At 36.7% G+C, this 19,799-nt stretch overlaps 1 protein-coding gene across 1 annotated transcript in view; it reads left to right on the plus strand.

Annotated features, from left to right (window-relative positions):
- Positions 1-1,640, plus strand: part of Tpbg (trophoblast glycoprotein) — a gene marked incomplete in the record, with an annotated part of 3,568 nt that extends 1,928 nt beyond the window's left edge. The window contains 1 exon segment of the mRNA XM_013510911.1: positions 1-1,640. Within this exon segment, the coding sequence (XP_013366365.1) occupies positions 1-944 (944 nt within the window).
- Positions 1,641-19,799: the final 18,159 nt, after the last annotated feature.

Raw genomic sequence — 19,799 nt, forward strand, 5'->3', positions numbered from 1 at the left:
CCCGCCGCCCGCCCCTGGCCGAGCTGGCCGCGCTCAACCTCAGCGGCAGCCGCCTGGCGCGGGTGCACGCCGCTGCCTTCGAGGACCTGCCCAGCCTGCGGCAGCTCGACCTCAGCCACAACCCGCTCGTCCACCTCAGCCCCTTCGCCTTCTCGGGCCTCAACGCCAGCGCCTCGGCCCCCAGCCCCCTGTCGGAACTGATCCTGAACCACATCGAGCCCCCCGCCGAGCACCTGGACCCGGAACAGAAACAGAACCAAAGTGTGGAGAGCATGGTGGCCGCGGCCCTGCGGGCGGGCCGCGCGCTGCAGGGGCTCCGTCGCCTGGAGCTGGCCAGCAATCACCTTCTCTACCTGCCCAGGGACACGCTGGCCCAGCTGCCTGGCCTCAGGCACCTGGACCTGCGCAACAATTCCCTGGTGAGCCTGACCTACCTGTCCTTCCGCAACCTTACACACCTAGAACGCCTCCATCTAGAGGACAACGCGCTCAAGGTCCTTCACAACGGCACCCTGGCCGAGTTGCAAGGCCTGGAGCGTGTCAAGGTGTTCCTGGACAACAACCCCTGGGTCTGCGATTGTCACATGGTGGACATGGTGACCTGGCTCAAGGAGACCGAGATAGTGGAGGGCAAAGCCGGGCTCACCTGTGCGTTCCCAGAAAAAATGAGGAATCACATTCTTGTGGAACTCAACATCTCCGACCTGGACTGTGACCCTATCCTGCCTCCTTCCCTGCAGACTTCTTACGTCTTCCTGGGTATTGTTTTAGCCCTGATAGGCGCCATTTTCCTCCTCGTTTTGTATTTGAACCGTAAGGGGATAAAAAAGTGGATGCACAACATCAGAGATGCCTGCAGGGATCACATGGAAGGGTATCATTACAGATACGAAATCAATGCGGACCCCAGGTTAACAAACCTCAGTTCCAATTCAGATGTCTGAGAAACATTAGAGGACAGGAAAAAGGACAGCTCTGCATGAGGTGTAGACTTAAGCTTTACCCATACTAGTTTGCTCCACTTCCCCCCTCCGCTGCAGACATCACTGACTTTAAAAGCAGTGGAGGGGATTTGCTTCCTTGTCATGTAAAGTTTCTTGGTGTGTTCTGTTAATGTAAAACAATGAACAACTGTGCAGTGTTATGCCTTCCTCTTTTCTCGGAACTCCTCGACTCGCGTGGAGGGACTTTCAAGTTTCAGCATGAACAAGGACTCTGCTGTCTGGTCTCTCTTAGTACATTGCGAGGTGTAGCACGTGTACCTGCGCAGATAGCATTCAACAAAAGCTGCCTCAACTTTTTTGAGAAAAATACTTTATTCAAAAAATATCAGTTTTATTCTCATGTACCTAAAATTGTGAAGAAAATAATTGCATCCCATAAACTGCCTGCAGACCTTAGCAAGCTCTAAAAATAACTCCATAGTACACAGGAGCACCTGCATCCCAGAGCATGCTTGCATTTTACTGTTCTGCATATTACAAAAAATAACTTGCAACTTCAGATGACATCATTGACAAAGTAAATTACTTTTTTGATTGCAGTTTATATGAAACTATTGAAGTTTTTTTTTTTTATAAACTGCACGGAGATCCAACAAACTGAATTGTTAAAAAAATCAATAAAGATTCTTAAAAGAATTACAGTGCGTTCAAGTTTTGTATTTGACAGATGGATTAAGGGCAGTGATAGAGAATGGTCTTGATGCAGGCGATAATTAAGTTATTAGCATAGCTGACAATATTCCTGGAGCAATGTCTTATATAAATATCCTTTGGAAATAGTTTCGAAGTGGTGAATTCTTTTAGGATTTAAATAGAGAGTTTGAATATTTATGTGACTAGACTTCTGGTCCCAGAGTTAAATGCTATTCATGGAACAATTTGCAAGAGCCTGAGGAAGTTGGTAAGAGAAGAGTTCTGTACCATAAATAGTTCACAGACTAATGAAGTTAGTAGGACAGAACATTATTTACTTAATAAAACTATCTGAATGAAATTAGTCTAGGGATTTTTAGGGCAGAGTATGAAACAAATGTAATGCAAATGAATGTATGCAAATGTAGGATCTTAAATTCAAAATATTGTGAAATAAAAGAGTTTTAAACATGAATTTTAAAAAGTTTCCCAAGATCATAAGTGAATTGGAATTAGATTTGCTACAGGATATTTTTACCAACCATTTATAGTGGAACATAAATGGTCAATAATTTACCAGACATCCAGCTAATATATTTTATAAATGGCCATGACTAAATGAATTTTAGCTGAGGGTGTAACCAGGGATAACATCTGTCTATAAATAAATGCCTCAATCATAGGTTCTCATGTTCAGTTCACAATTTAAGAACTTGAGGATATTTTTATTTCATCTTAGTTCTGTGTATATATACTTACGTGAGGAATAAATCATGTAGGTATAAATAAACAATTCTTAATTGATGCCATCAATAATAGACAAGTTTTTTTGTTAGCTTATCAAACAATCTTAAATCCTGCATTACCTTTAAGTTAGTTGTGTTCTGCAATGCTTTATGTTTGAAATAAAATTTACAATTCCATATTTTTATAAATAAAATAGTACCATAGGTCCTAGAAATCTTTGTTGAGTCCTTTTGTGAATTCAGAAGTTTTCAAAACAGTACTAAAAGTATGTGAATCTGTTCTTTGTTTACAATACATTATAGCCAGAATGTGAAGCTTTAGTAGCTTAAGTTTCATAAGATTCATTTTATGAGACATTATAGTGTCGATGATTTATACTTTAGAGCCTATGTTTATGTGAGAAAAGCCTAGTACATGGGACTTAATGTTTCGTTGAAAATTTTAAGTATTTACCAGAAATTAACTGACTGGCTGCCATTTAGTTCCTAGAAAAATGAAGATACTAGACTTCCACAAACAATGAAAACATCTAATAAATAATAGTACTCTGTTTTAAGATAGGCTTTGGTGTATCTGCCGATAGTATAGCAAACAACAAATTATAATATTGGTAGTCTTTACTAAGAGGGATTGTGTAGCACCTTATAAAGTTTAAAATTGATCTCTAAGATTCAGATGGGCAGGAGATTCATTACTTTTCTCATCAATTCCTTGAAGTAGTGATGAATTGGGCTGAGGATATAGCTCAGTGGCATAAGCGACCGCCTAGCAAGTGCAAGGTTGTGAGTTTGATCCCTGGTACCACAAAAAAAAGAAGTAGTGATGACTCTGTGATCAAATTAAACTCTTTTCACCTGTTATGTGGGTGGCTTTTATGAAGTTATGATTTCTTTCTTTTCATCCTCTTGCTTCTTTCTTTTTATGAATTTCCCAATTTGCTACTGGTGTGTTTTCTGTCACATCACTGCTTGCTATTTTTAAAAATATAGCAATAGAAAATTGTTAAGGTAAAAAAAAAATTTGACAACTGATACTGATGCAGTCATAATATGAACTCTATAAGCTCAAGACATTGTAAGTTCTTCATAAGAAAGGTATTATATAAGACCAGTAAATGTAAGAAAATATGAACTATATCAATTTTCATGACTTTATTTTTAAAATAAAGTAAACATGCTTGTTTTAAACACTGTTCTTAAAGCATTACGCATTATTGTTCCTGGAAAACTTCAGGTAATCCCGTTTTTCAAATTTTGTATTTGTTGGTGTTGTACTTTATTTCTGAGCTTAAGTGTTCTGAAGAAAACATCCTTCATAAATATCCCTTGCAAATTTCATTTGAACAGAGTTAGAAAAATACCTTAAAACTTTTTGTTCCTTAATATTCAAAGCTATTAAAATGTCCAATAAATTTCTATTTAAAGCCACAAAGATTTTGGAATAAGACAGCTGTTTGACTCTGAGTTGTAACTTACCTGTTCCTTTGCGATCATTCTGTTTGCAGCAGGAGGTTCTGTAATATCAATTTTGCTGCTACGATGGTGGGTCAGTGGTAACCCCTAAGACACATTTGTACAGCAGTTGATAGACATTTTCTTACGAAATGAGACTGAAGCACATTTGGCAGAAGTTTTTAAAATTTTAATTTCAGTTTTAAGTTTTTTAAGGAAAGGGAATTATATACTTACAGAAGTGAAAGGGAAGTCTGGAATGAAATAAATGAGCACATGACAGTTGGTAAATTCTTTTGAAATATGTTGATTGACAATGCATGTGGATTATGCTCATCCAATATTTAATTAGAGATAACATATATTTGTCTTCTGTTTTTTAGATTCAAGTGGCAACAAAAAAGAAAATCCAAATTAACTGCGATTGTCTTTTTGAAAATTGTTTTACTTCATGCCCTTTGGCCTGGTGTTCTAATATGGGGCTTAACTTTGGAGGATACTAGAGGCTTTGCAGCTCTAGTTTGTAGAACTTCATCACTTGTACCATTTCTGCTTCTGTTTTAATTGTTCTCCAAAGACTACAGGAGACCCTGGGAGGATTTGCAAGATTAAAAACAATTTGCTGCATGCTTTTTCCCTGCTCCCAAACCCCTTCAGTCCTCCAGCCTGCAGCACAGCACTGTGAAGTGAAGACATTTATGAGATGAAATTCAGATTTCTCTGTTACACTTGTGGAAGGATTGTTAAGTGGAAGAGAAAATAAATTACAGTTCTAGATAATATAAGAAAAGTACCTTAATGTCTTAAAATCAGCAGTACTTCAATGTTACACTAGAAATAATTAGTTTAAGAAAATACATTCTGCACTGTCCAGGTGCTTCTGTCTCCTTTCGGATGGGAAAGGCAGCATTTTGTGGATGCTTTATACAGTTATTTTTTATTCGTACCCTTAGAGACTTGATCCAAAAGGAGGCTTTTGAAATTTTGTGTTTTATCTTAGAACATTTTTGCAGTTCTATCTTTGCCATAGGGTTAAAAAAAATCCACATTTTAAAAAGTGTTAAATATATGATTTATATAATTTACAAGAATATGAATTCTTAGTATTTCAGAATCAGAAGGGCTCTGAGACATGTCAAGCTCAGTTTCCCATTCTGCAGATGAGGAGCTGGTAATTGTGACTTGCTGTGTTATACAGTGCAAGCCGGGGCAAGATCCCAGGGTTCCAGGGATCCCACGGAGGGATCCTTTGGCAGATGACAGTATTACTATTTATCTACTTGAAGATCTTTGAAGTTTTAATGACTAATTTTAAAAAGGCTGTTGCTTTGGGGAATTTGTTCCATTATTTTTGCTTTGTGGGAATGTTTCAGTTTACTTCAGAGTTCGCTTCCAGATTGCTAAAAGTTGCAGTGTTTTTGAAATATTTTTTCCTGACAGTCTTACTATAAAGTCTCTCTGCATTCATGACATAATAGGATATGTTTTTGAGGTTTAATAGTGATATTTCTTGTGAAAAGAAAAAAACCATAAAAACTCTAGAATGTGCTAACTTACATAATCCTATTTCAAATTTGAGTTAGGGCAGCTGGTGACAAAACAAATCAAATGGAACCAAGTTCATGGCCTTGACGTTAGTCATCAGGTGAAACAGTTTTGCATGCTACGGTGTAGGTGCTGAGACATCTGCTCTTCTGGTGCACACCCGCTCCAGGTGCGAGCTGCTACCCTCCAAAGGGTAGCTGGACAAAACAGGGAAGCTAAGTCAGTGCAAATCCATCGTCACCCTTGGAAAGTCAATGAACTGACCAGGCAAACCTTGTCAGCCCTGTTGCTGATGGGTCACTTGCTGGTTGTACAAATGTGTCATCATACATGACAGTCCTAACTGCCTCATAATGTAGCATAATATTCCAGGGAGAACAAAAGTTTTGTTAGTTACGTGAGGTTTGAGAGGACCTTTTTGGACTACCTTTTAATATATCCTATGAGAAATTAGGTTTGCTTATTATTTAAAATGAAAATGTGATTTCAGATTTGTTGTGATTATATATCATAAATTTATAGGTTAATGTTTATAAAGGGAAATATTTATATTTATCTGACACTTTATGATAATGGGATTTATTTCTGGTTCACAGTTTAACTTGGTTAATGTAAGGAATCATTTGTTTTCAAGGAAGCAAAAGTTTAAAATGGGACCAAGTAGTACTTTTTGTGAAAAATAAATATTTAAAAATATATTTTAAAGAATCTGAAGGTGTTATCAAGTTAGGCCCTTTTATTATTTATTTATTTATTTTTTGGTACCAGGAATTGAACCTAAGACCTTGCACTTGCCAGGCAGGCGCTTATGCCACTGAGCTATATCCCCAGCCCCAGTAGGCCCTTTTAAAAATGGACATTCATAGACTTCTAGGTAGTAAACTGTATTCAAAGAAGACTTTAGTTTTCAGTTATACACATTCTGTGGTTATTCTTGCAGATCCTTCAAACATAGTTATCAAATCTTTAGAAGATATACTTTTAATTTAACTCTTATTTTGTAATATATTTAAAGCTGCAGAAGACAGGGAAATACCAAGAATAATCCTATTGGGAAAAATGCAGTCACACTGAGGTGAACTGCTTTTTCTTTATATAACATGGATTTTGCCTTTTTACTTATAGTGTTGTAAACACTCCCCACTATCATTAAAAACTTTTGATGGTTGGGTCTAGAGTACTGTAGACAATCACATTTTATTCATATAGAACATTTCTTGTAGTTTTAAATAATGTTTAATGAGCATTGTTATACCTACCTGTGTTTTCACATCTGATATTTTCTCCCTTAAGGTAGGGGAATGTACTTGAAGGAGAATTACTGTATTACAGTTTTCTAACTTTATTTATTTATTTATTTATTCATTTATTTTTGGTTTTCTTCTGGTACGGGAATCGAACTCACAACCTTGCATTTGCTAGGCAGGCGCCGTGCCACTGAGCTAAATCCCCAGCCCTAGTTTTCTAACTTTAAAAAAATAATTTTGATATCTGTTCAAATTAGATTATTCACCATATGCTTTAAGAGGTTCATATGCTTTACAGAACAACAAAATTTGTATGGACATGCTTTTGAATAGGAAGAAACTTTGCCTAAGTTTTCAATTATGTAGTCAGTGCTTTAATCCATAGTTGTCTATTCTGTATTAAAATAACAAATTTGGAAGGTAGGTAAGCCCTTAATTTAGGAGGGAGAGAAAGAGAGAAATTGAAAGGTTGAAGGGTAGGGAAGGACCAGGGATATAGCTCAGTGGCACAGCGCCTGCCTCTCAAGCTTGAGGTTGTGGGTTCAATTCTGAGTACCAAAAAAAAAAAAAAAAAAAAAAAGGAGAAAGTTGAGGAAAAGGGTCATGGGGTACAGAGGAATATCTGGGAAGTTGACTTAGCTAGTTGTAAGTTGAATAATTTTCAAAACAAACATGTCTACCTAAATTCTACCGTTTTTGAAAAAAGATTATTTGTGTATATACTGAGAAAAGTTTAGATTTTATTTAAGCAATTTAGTTGTGTTAATCTTCCTGTTAATTTGCTTTAAAATTTCAGTGAGATCCTATGAACCGTTCATCTAAGTCATCAGTAGATACTTATTAAATGCTTTCTATCATCAAGCACTATTGCAACAAATTGGATTTTTAAAGGTGAGTTTGGGATATTAAGTTGCTTCTGATCTAGTAACGAGGATAAGTGGTAATGATAACTAACATTTTATTTAGTGCTTATTATGAGCCAGACACTAGGCACACAGAGCCCTTCTCATAAGGCCTATTTCCTCTCTGTAAAGGTTATTGTGGCTTAGAGAAAATAGATGCCCAGGACAGCTAAGTAGTAAGAATCAGGTGTGGTATTTAAAGTGTCGGGCATTCTTCTGGGGAATTACTGGGGTCCTTTCTCTATGACACATGCACGTAAGACCTTGAAGGCATAGTCAGATGGGAATGACTTTGTTGTAGGGCAGAACATGATCAACCCTCCCGAGGACTCAAACTGTAGTATGGGTTTAAGCAGAGACAGATATATTTAGGCTGGGAGAATTCAAAAAGGGCTCCTGGAGGATTTAGCTTTTAGGTGATATTAAGGAATGGACAACTTCAGACCATGGGGAGAAGAGAAAACTCAGAATAGATTATTTATCGCACAGCTAAAATAGTTAATACATTCCAATATAGCTTAAAAGTATGAGCAACAGAAATTAAAAGTCACCATTGAAAACCTATTTAAAAAACAAACTATAACTCCTACCAAATTCTCCTTTAATTGCCCAACTTGGTCAAGGCTCAATTGTGATAAAAATGAATGACATCTAATTGTGGATTATCATAACTTCAGTGCCATATTCTCCCAAGTAAGGCTGTCGTACCCAAAGCTGAAATTACTCATTCTATCCAATCAATAACTGAAAATCACTCCGTTGTTATATATTTCTCAAATGTTTTCTATTAATGTTCTGTTCCAGTAGGCTCCCAGCACCAATTTACCTTCACCTTCCAAGGGCCACAGCACAGCTTGACTTTGCTGTTCGTGACCTGCCCTCCCATCCAGTCTCTGCAGTCAACATTGTAATCACACCACCTTTCTCTGGACACCTGAGCAGTTATAACGATCATCTCCTCTTCTTTCAAGACCCATTGACACACTCATTTGGAAATGGAAATACGAAGGAGCTCACTCGAAGGATGATAAAAGAAGTTTTCCTGGTTTAGTCTAAAGATGCTGCCTCTATGTAGTAGGTCAGTTCCTTTTTATTTTTTTTAAAGGTCAGTCCTTAAGGCTTGTTGGTAGTGACCAGGGAATGAATACATGGCAAAACCACCTGTGTCTAACAGCCAGAAAGTTTCATATTCTATCTCTTCTTTTTCTCTTCCATCCCTCAATAGGTGTTCTATTGAGAAATGAATTCACCAGAGTGTTTGCTTGAACAAGATATACAACCTACTAATTTAATACTGGTTAAACGTTGGATGGTGTTATGTTCTCACAGTCCTTAGAATAAGTTGGATCAAAGCATCCCCACCCACTGTTGGACATTTATATAGATAAATTAGTTTTAAATTAGCTCTCTACTACATTCTGTATACGTATGCTTAGCTTTATACTACATTCTCTATATTCTCTGCTCTGTGGTGTGTGTGCATGCTTTATATATACACATGATGTGTTATATACATAGCTCACATAATAATCATTTTAAATAGTGTCATTTTGTCCTCTCAATGAGAAAATGTAGTAGTGTTACTTCTTAGGTAAGGAAACTTCTGAGGTTAACAAGAAGTTAAATAATCTGCCTAAATTGACACAGCTAAGAACAGGATTGAAAATTTATCCTGGAACTCATCTTCTTAGCCACTGGATTATATAATTTCTGACAAGTACTGTAGTAACCACAATGCTATGCAGTATATGCTTATAGAATTTGGGAATATATATGTTCTCAGATGCCATATGAGATTACAGGATAAGTGATCCAAGTAATTGAAAAAATTTAATTTCAAGCCCTATATTTCATTTCTAATGTTAACCTATACAGAAAAAAATCACTACATTTTGATGGTTTTTAATACATTTGTTTAATAGTCTTACATAAGGCCCCAAATAACATAGTGTGTGTGGAAAAGAGGCCCATTAGAATGTCATTTACCAATCTAAAATGAAAAAACAATTGTGATAGCTTGATAAGGAAGTGCAAAGCTTCAACGAGTAATGTTGGTATTTTATTTTTAATATCTAAGTGGGTTTATAGGTTTCTTTTCCAGCATTATATAATCAATTTCATGCTATTAGTTGCATTAATTTTGGGGGAAATACTTTCTACAAAGTGAAATTTAGTTTTGAAAGTTTTCACTATTGATGCAAAACCAATGTAGATAAATTTAGACATTTTGAGCTGTCTCTTGTTGTGAAATTCTCTCATTAGAATTTAGAAGACGGGGGCTAGGGATTTAGCTCAGCAGCACAGCACCTGTCTGGCAAGTGCAAGGTCGTGAGTTCGATTCCCAGTACCAGAAAAAAAAAAACAACAACAACAACAACAAAAAAGAATTTAGAAGACTTTGTTATATCTTTTAGCCTAATCTCTCTGGACAGTTACCCTCTGAAGGGTGAAGCTGAGGACAGGCCTTCCTGTCCCTCTTCTGTGTCTGCCAGGGAGTTAATCTTTGTTTCTTCATCAGGCCTTTTAGGAGTTCCTCTTCCACTTACACAAACTGTCCCAAATGTGCACCACAATCAAACATTTTCAAGTAACCACCATCTTCATGTATGAACTAGCTCCTTTTTATTTTAACAAACTGTAGTAACCATATCAGCAAAAGAACTGCTCGATTGAAAGTAAACTTTTTTCCATGAATTTGATCTTGAGAATAAAATAAAAAATAATTTTTCGATTGATTTGACTTTCTTCTCCTACACTTGACTTTTTTTGCTTGTGCAGATTACCATATGCTACTCTGAGGATCTTTAGTAAAATGTGGAGTAATACAAATAAAAAAGTGAGGAATTACTAAGTCAGATTTTCCATGTGTCTCATCTAACTCTTGGTTGGAGATAAATTGCTTTGGCACTGGGAAGACCTGACTCAATTCTGTGACCTTGTGGTTGAAAAAAAAAGAATTTAACTAAACACCATAAGCAAGGTTGACGTTTAGGTTATGTGACAATTTGTTACTGTCCTTAGTTCGTATACAGAATTCAACATGCATTCAGCACTTTACCAACATCACTGAATTTAGAGAGCTGATGGTATGAGGCTAGATGGAACTAGTTTTGGCTAGTTTTAGAGTTGAGTTCCAAGTAGGATTAGGGTTTGACTCAAGAGGACTTTATTACTAGTCATATTTTTTTGGAGATGCTGGTAGGATTATGATCTCCAGGGTAGACCAAATGTACTAATTTGGATTAGGTTCAGCTTTGAGGCCAGAAAATGTAGAGTTGAGGGAAATTTATTTCTGGCTTGTAAAGATGTTGAAAGTCCAAAGGGGGAATGGCAGTTTTGCTCCATAAAATTCTTGGGAATTGAGGCTGTGTCTAGATGATTGCCTCTCCATGCCTAGATGGTAGCCCGAGTGCTTTTGATATAAATTAGCATGAATTTGGAATCTTCGAGGATGAGCCCTTGGGAGCTTCACTGCATCTTCTAGTAGCAAATGGACCAATCTTGGCGTGCGTGTGCGTGCGCGTGCATGTGTGCATGTGCGTAGAGGGGATAAGTTCAACGCTATGTTTCTTATTAATTCTGTATCTGATTCTTAACAAGGTAGTTTGTCTATTTTGCGGGGAGAGGGTATCAGGAATCAAACTCAAGACTTTTCGCTTACCAGGCAGGCACTGTGCAGCTGAGCTATATCCCTGGCAAGGTAGTTTGTTTATTAAAAAGCAGAATATTTATTAATTGCAAATGTTGTGAAACCTTTAAATTTCTTTTGGCACTGTGTTTTTTCCTCGGGTAGCCAAAATGAATCTTCTAACTGTGGTTCAAATTAGTAAGGTTTCAGCTCAGGAAATATTTATTTGAGACTTCCCAAGAATCCCTGACAGTGCTGGGACATACGGAGAATAAAAGATGAATAAGAGGGCCAGTGTATTCTGCATAGTGAAAATTGGGCAAGTACCCAGATGACCACAGTACAAAGCAAAATATGAACAGAAAATGTGTGTGGTGGTGAGCCAGTGCAAAGGACAGATTACATTTACTTGGATCAATCGGGGAAGGCTTGAGGGAGTCAATATTGTTGGTCTGGACTTTGGAGGACAAGAGCACTGGAGTTAGTTCTTGGTTTGCTTACAACATACAGACAGCTCCTCCAATCCACACCCTGTTAGTATAGGGTCTGTTTACTTCAGAAACGGAACATGCTAACTGCTTACATTTTGTGCCCCCTTTGAAACTAAAGGAAAAGCATGGACGGTTCCTTTTCATTGGCAATTTAGTGGCATGCTAAGGTTTCCTTCCTTTGTTACGTATTTTTTAAAAAGGCACATGAAAGGAGCTCCTGCCCCCTTTTCATTTGAGATACATATGTGAGGGTATGGCGCCTGGAGCAGAGGCAGTCAGCCACCTAGTAACTGAGGAATGATGCAAGCCTATGGCTCCTTCCACCCCAGAACTTCTTGTTATGTAAGGTAATACATGCACTGTTTTGTTGAGAGTATTCTGTTGTAGGAAGCAACAACCTCCCTGATGTACAGAGTAGAATTTTTTTGACAGTTTGGAGTCATGATGGGGGTGGGGCGGACTAGGTGGTGGGCAGAGAAAATCAACAGAAACAGTGGGTGCAAAAGTGCGAGCAAAAAGAAGAACTCATGTTATATTCAGCTGCTCCATTCGGTTTAGGTGGAGCAGAGATGGGAGGATTGCAAGAACTGTAGTGGAGGTAACTGGTAAGATCTGGGATAAGATCACTCAAAATTTTGTGGCTGTGCAAAAGAGTTTAGAATCTGTTTGATAGGAAATGCAGTTGCAGTTTTTTTGAGTAGAGAGAAATATAATAAGAATTATACTTTTTTGAAGAGCATCTTATTTTACATATGTATTTTCTTGTGGTTACGCTTACCCCCTTTTGAGTTTTCCCCATCTAATCCACAAGAGCATATAATTTACAAAGCAAAAAGAGGGACAGAGTCTTATGAATTTTACACCACTGCAGGATAAACTTTAGACTACTGCTTAACAATTTTGAGTGCCTGAGGAAGTTTTCCTCCAATTAACTCTCAGTTAAGCATCTCCAGAATCAAGTGATTTGGTCTTATGGACAGTATTCAGAAGTAAGAACCCTTATATTAGGTGCTCCTTCTATTTTAATATGCAACTATTTTGTACTTTTCCTAAGACTCGAAACATTTTTGTTCCTTTTAAAGCATTTTCTTTTTAATTACAAAATAATAAACTGTTTATTGTGAGACATTTCAGAAATTCAACAAAATGGTAACAAGAAATATATCTGCATAGTTTCATTACCCTCAGACTACTATTGTCCTTTATGGATTTTTTCCCCATGAAATTAACTAATTTTAAAGGATTAAAAATGAGGCAATGAAATATTTGGATGTAAGTAGAAAATCTGTCATTGGCACATATAGTTCAATCAGATAAACCTGATTTCATGATTTGATAGTAAAATATATCGTAGCTCTAAATTATTACAGATAATTTGTTCTTCATAATGCAAGCATATTACCCATTAAGAGCTTTAGTTTATTTCAGAAAATCAAGGCAGATTATCTCGGAGTAAACAAAGCACTGCTCTTCCTCTGGAAAACAGAGCTAATGTTGAATTTCATCTTGGACCTTCAGAAAGACAATTACAGTCCAGTAGAGGTTACTGTTGTTCTGAACACAGTCCTTTACAATGTTTTCAGAGGATTTGTAGCATAAATTTGTTATCACTTGTTCTGGAAAATGCTTCATACAGACATTACCGATTTGATAAATGAAGACAAAATAATAAGCCTAGCCTATTTAAATATTATTAGAGAATAGAGAATAGACTAGCTATTGGTGTTATGAACTATTCTTTTGTTTATAACCTGTGGTTTGTTTATTACATGTTATTTGAGACTATTATATCAAACTTCCAACTGCCTGGAGTGATTTCTAGGAAAATATTTTATTTGAGTCACACACTCATTATATTAGACTGATCTAAACCTGAAAAAGTTTTTAGAATTTAAAAAGAAATTGGCCTAAATTAATGACAAATTGTGAAAATTTAAAAACTCATCTCTCCTTTATAAGAAATATGTGTAACTGTATTTTAGAACAATGTTCCCCAAGTGGTAGTGAACACATGGATCACCTGGAGTGCTTGTGAAGAAGCAGTTTCTTTTTTTTGTATGTTTTTTTTTTTTTCTGGTACTGGGAGTTGAACTCATAGCCTCGTGCTTGCCAGGCAGGTGCCATGCCATTGAGCTAAATCCCCAGCCCCAGAAGAAGCAGTTTCTGATTGAGAAGGTCTGTGAGTCACAATTTTACATTTCTAATAAAGTCAGTGCCAAAGCCACTTGTCCAGGGACTAAGCCTTGAATAACAAATATTTAGAGGAAGAGCAAAAAGAATTGCTGTCCTTAAAAAATACGGAAATGTGTTCCTCAAACCGGCTGAGAAATCAATTTAAATATGTACAAATTGGTTGGGAAATGCTGTGACCAGGAAAGGCCATCATTCAGTTCTAAACTATTTGCAACTGCAAAAATGTATGAGATTTTAACTCGATCCCATTTTCCAAAATATTTTTCATGTGTGCACTTAACACCACAGCTCACTTGTTCTGACACGAGTTTGAACGAGAGTCCACACAGTGGACATTAGACCTGAAATACAAGCTCGTATTTTGGGTTGGCGTGCGGAAGGTGTCTTGGTTACTTTTCTTTCCTTGCTGGGACAAAATACCTGATGCCCAAAATTAAGGAAGGAAAGATTTATTTTACTTACAGTTTGTGGAGGTTTCAGTCTGTACTTGGAAGATTATAAGGCAGAGTGGCACATGGCAGAGAGCTACAGCTCATGGCAGCAGAACACAGCCAAAGCAACAAACACAAAAGGGAGGAATGGCCACAAGCAGCCTCTTCCTCTCCCTTACATATGCAAACTATCCACCCCAGGGCGGGTGTAGCTCTCACACCCATAATCAATCAAACTCTAAAAGCCTGCCCCATGACCTCATGAGGCTTTGGGGGGACACACAGACACAAACCATAACAGAAGGAAACTGGAATGGGTCTTTTCCAACTCTCTGAAGATACTTAAATGTAGTCATTTTCATTCACGACTCTTCACAAGTTCTTAGGACTGTTTTTGGAGTTCTACAAAAGCTCATGTCTTTCAATGTGTTTGATAGCACTTTGCAGACTTTCAGGCTGGATAATTGCTGGCCTTTCACAAACACTGACGCAAGAAAGGGAGAAATTTAAGCAAAACTAATTAATCTTACAGTTAATAACAGATCAGTGTTCATTATCTATGTTGTTGTTTGCTTGGTTGTTTTGTTTATTTGTTTGTTTTTTCATTTTCTTTCTGAAGTGTTGAGCATTGGGAATTTAACAGAAAACTTCAGTGCAGAGCGGCCAAGCAGAATTTTTGTCTATCCCTTGATAAAATCAACTAACCCAAATGTTAAGGGAAATAAGTGTTTATCTCAGTGGTTACAAACAGTGCATTTTAACTAGTGAGGAGCTGACCCCTCTGGCCCTTTGTGCTGGCTCTGGATACAAAGTACATGGTCCCCAGGTGTGGTTTGGGTTCTTTGGTGCAGGCCACCTTCGGGACCTGGGGACCCAACCCTTCAGGCTGCTCTGAGGTGGATGGAGCCAGATTCAAAATAGTTTTGTTTCTTTTTTTCTTTTCTTTGCTTTACCTGTGGATGTCACCAACTCAGTCATTAATATGTTTCTGTCCGTGTTCATCTGTCATATTTCAAGTTCTTTAAAGTTCAAGTCTGAGGTCATAAATCTTAACTAAAAGTGATAACTTGCTCAAAAGGTACATGCATACCAGACTCTGTTCAGTAACTCGGTGCCCTGAAGTGATTTTCATTTCTTTTCAAATTCTCAGACTTTCAGTTTGCTCATGAGCATGTAGATTTCAGTGTCTACTGTGGGAAAGATTCCCTATGTATAAAATAAAAGTAAAAATGAATTTCTGAGAAAGAAAGAACAGAAAAACACTTACATGCAGAGCCACACAACTTAAACAGACATTAGGATAGGGTCTGTGGTATCAGGTATGTATCTGAGTACACATTAAACAATAACATTTCATAATACTTTCGTAGTGAGCATTCTTAACCCCATGTCTACCTTTTTTCCTCCTTCCCTCTGCCTGTACCAAGCATTTAATGAGTATCCACTTTATGTTAGGCATTATCCAAAAAAAGCTGAATAAACTCACTAGGCTTTTGTGCCAGCCTATTCTGTTGCAGTGGCTTCATCTCGTGTCTCCCTTCCTACTCTGACTTTGTGTTACAGAAGTCTTAAGCAAGTTGTTAGTAACTGGTGCTGTGACGGTGTGACAGAGCGGTGTCCAGCCAGAGGACATCAGTAATTTCCACTGCTGGAGATGTTTGTCCTGATGATGCTTCTAAACACATGGCCTCCAAAGGCCAGAGGTTACATGGAGCGGTGCTAAATGCTCAGGGATATCTGCAGAATGGCCTAAGCTGAAGAATAAGTTCCTTGTGGAACATTTTTATCTGTTTAGAACTGTTCACTTTATAAAGTTACCTCAAAAGTACAAAACTTAAAACCTTACTTAACTTGCATAAAACAGTTGTAATTAAGACAGTATCAGAACCTTCTAGAGTAAGCCAGAGTGAAATAAAAGCAATTAGGGATATGGAAAGTGTGTTTTAGTTGTTGGAAAGCTTCAGGTTGTGGGTGTCTTCCAGGAGAGACACATTACCCTTTGTACTTCTGTCTGATTCAGCCACAGTTTGGTGTGAGAAGGTATCTGTTGAAGCCGTTCCAAATCGGCAATATGCTTGACAGGATGTTCTGTGTGTTTGTGCACAAATGTGTGTGACATAGGTGTGCAGTCATGGGTAGGAATGTGTGTTCATGTGCCTGTGAGTGTTTTCACTTCTAACTCTCCTACTCTTTCTTTTTTTTAATCTTTTGTTTTTCAGTACCGGGAACTGAACTCATGACCTCACACTTAGCCACGCAGGTGCTGTGCTGCTGAGCTATATTCCCGACCTAACTCTCCTAGTCCTGAACCACTAAAGAGTCCTGGCAGACTTCCTGCCAGAGAGTTCCCTCCTATACCACCAGACTCTGGCAACACTTTTCTTTACCTTGATTAACTCCTTCAGGAGTCACTTAGAACTGGAAAGCTACAAGACCAATTGAGCATTAACAAAGTCATTTTAAGTGATATTTTCTTAGGAAAACAAACAAAAGTGAATGTTTCCATTTTTTTTTTTGCTGTCAGTTGCATATGGATTAGAACGGAATAACAGAAATTAGATTAATACAAAACAACTGTATCTTTTTAGTTAAAAGATACAAGAGCAAACTGTAACACATTTTTCTTTCTGCAAATGAAAAAGATGCTTATAGACAAGGCTGGAGGAGACTGTACGTGTGTAAGTTCCTCAGTAGCCTTGACATGACCACTGCTGGAGTAGCGTCTGTGAAGATGGAAAGGAGATCAGGGAGGGAAGCAGAGGGGAGGGAGGAAGCAAGAGGCAGGAAATGATCACATGCAGTATGAGTGTGTACCAAGTCCCCAAGATGAATGTAATTATTGTGTATGCAAACATACACGAATAACATTTAAGAAAAAATAGCAATAAAGGAAGGCAACACTGGTGGGCTGGAAAAGAGTTGGGGTTTTTTTCCAAAGTCTAATTGTTTGTAGGCTATAACTATATGGTATATTTTTCTTTATGTGTTTATGGTTTTACAAAATAACAGAGTAAGTATAAATTGAATATAGCAGATTTTTCCCCTGGGAAGAACAGTTACATATTTTTGCCTTATCACATAAGCTGGAGAAATGGTACCTCCTGGGGATAAAGTATTACTCACAATGGTAAATGTCTACTTTTAGTAAAAGTTCATTTACATGATACAAAATCCTCATTTGGATGAAGCTTGTACATAAGATGGTTGTTTCTCCATAATTTGTTTTCTTTTCTCATGGTTAAATAGCTCTGCACTTTGTACTCTCCTCGAACTTAAAAAGTGAGTGGAACTCACTGTGATACTTTTTATTTATAATACATATCATTGAGAAAAATATGTATATTTCATCACAACAAAATCAAGTTAGCTTGTCCTGGGAAGTGCAAACATCTAAATATAATATCTTTTTGGAAAAAGTATTAACTTATTTTTAGTTGAAGGTGATGGCAATTTATATTATTAAAAGTTTTCAAAACAATTTTTTTCTAATGATGTTCCTTTAAGAATAGAATATTAAAAATGACCACTGTATAGCATTCTTCCCTATTCTTAGAATATGCTTTTCATTTTTCAAAAAATTGAATTTATATATTTCTCTTAAAAGTAACTTACAGAAAAATTGCTAAAATTAAAATATTTGCACAGATAAAAATGTACTAGTTATCAATGAGGTCACTGAGCTTATTTATTTTACTTATTCAACATAAATTATTCCTAATTCTTATGATTGCAGTATGTCATTTTCTTGAGCCATTATAACATTTTTTTGCATGGAAAAGGTGAAGAATATCTAGTATACTTCTATAAATGAAAACAATTCCAAGTAACTCAGGTTTATTTTTTCCTCTAAGTGGCAAGTGAGTATTTGCATAAATGTTTTGTTTGCAACACTTGCTCATCTCCGAAGAAAATATGTTTTCTTGTCAGACTCACATAATTAAAGCAGGAGGCATGATGTTTTAATATATCCTATTTATTAGCTCATATGACAGGATTCTTCTAAATTTATTTTAATTTGGGTGACAAAAGGGTATGCATTTCAGTGGGAAGTTCTGAATGTTACAAAAATTCTATGTTAATTTCAACCTCTGTACATCTCACTAATATTTTGAGAGAGGACTTCATACAGTATTTTGAACTCTTGGATCCTGTGAATAGCAAACAGATTTGGACAGATGATCACAAAGTACTGTGACTAAGACCTTGGCTCAGGAGTCAGACAGTATTAGGTTCAAATCTTGACCTTTCCCACTTTCCATGTGCATGCATTTTGGCAAGGTATGTAGCTTCTGTAAGTCCCAATTTTCTCATTTATAAAGTTGATCTCATATTATGTTCAAATAAAAGGTCTAAATGTGTTATGATGGTTAAGTAGTGCTTACATGCTCAGCATATAGGAAGTAGTCAATAAGAATATCTGTTGTATCAGTTTCCTTCCCTGTCCCCATGACAGCTCAGTGACTGATATTCTTATATTTCATCTATTGAGAACTGTGCCATTTTTACTTATAACATTACCAATTTACATGACCACTAACAATATTATATTATGTAATACCGTTACTACAATATATAAAAGTAGTTTATTTGTGCTCAGTTAACACTGTAAACTATGATGAGGCGTTGAACTGTATCATGATCCTCACTTTTCTGTTGAAAAGCAAAGAAAAATGCAGGGACTTGACCAGAGTTGTATAGTAGATAGCATAAGAGGAAGTTAGGTATTTAAAGATTTAGACCTTTCATTTGAACAGGAGAAAACACATATATATCATGATGCAGTTCATGTAACTGATTCTATAAAGAGGATGTTTAAAGCATTGATTTGCAGAGCACAGAGTTTTCCTTAACAGTTGAATTTCCTAATAATAGCTGAAAAATATTTCATACACTTTGAATGCACTTGATTTATTTCCAGAATACTTGCAGAAAAAAAAAAAAACAGTTCAAGTTGAAGTGATTGAGAAGTCTTTCAAAATATCACGCCAAATAGAAAAAACATGACACAATGTCAAGCTAATACTTAGCTTATAACACATTTTGTGTTTCTGGAAGGTTTTGACATTGCAGTAGTTGTCTAGCATTTTCCTATGCAGTCATCACACCTTTATGTGTTCCATAAAATTCTTCTCTTTGACCATATATAAATTTCCACTTTGCTATTCACAATTTTGTTGTATGCCATTGTTTACTTTTGTTTTCAAAGTTTATTTCCCATTTCAGTGAAATACAACTGTGAACAAAAAGTATTCGTGCTGGTAATAAGTATCTGACAAATTAAAACAATCAATATGATGACTTAATTCCTTGGTCTATTTAAAGATCTTTTCACAAGATTAACTATTCCACATGTGCAGGGTAAAAAGACTTTCTCTAACTTTATTTCATGTTCTTTTGAGATAGAGTGATAAACATCTGTTGATCTTATCATTTTTAAGAGTTTCAGATTTTATCATAGAATAAGTAATCCACCCAACTTTATTAATCCATTTATGCCATAGCCCTGAGTTTCCTACAGTCATTATGT

Source organism: Chinchilla lanigera, unplaced genomic scaffold, assembly GCF_000276665.1.
Source record: "Chinchilla lanigera isolate Chin_1 unplaced genomic scaffold, ChiLan1.0 scaffold00010, whole genome shotgun sequence".
Taxonomy (NCBI): Eukaryota; Metazoa; Chordata; class Mammalia; order Rodentia; family Chinchillidae; genus Chinchilla; species Chinchilla lanigera.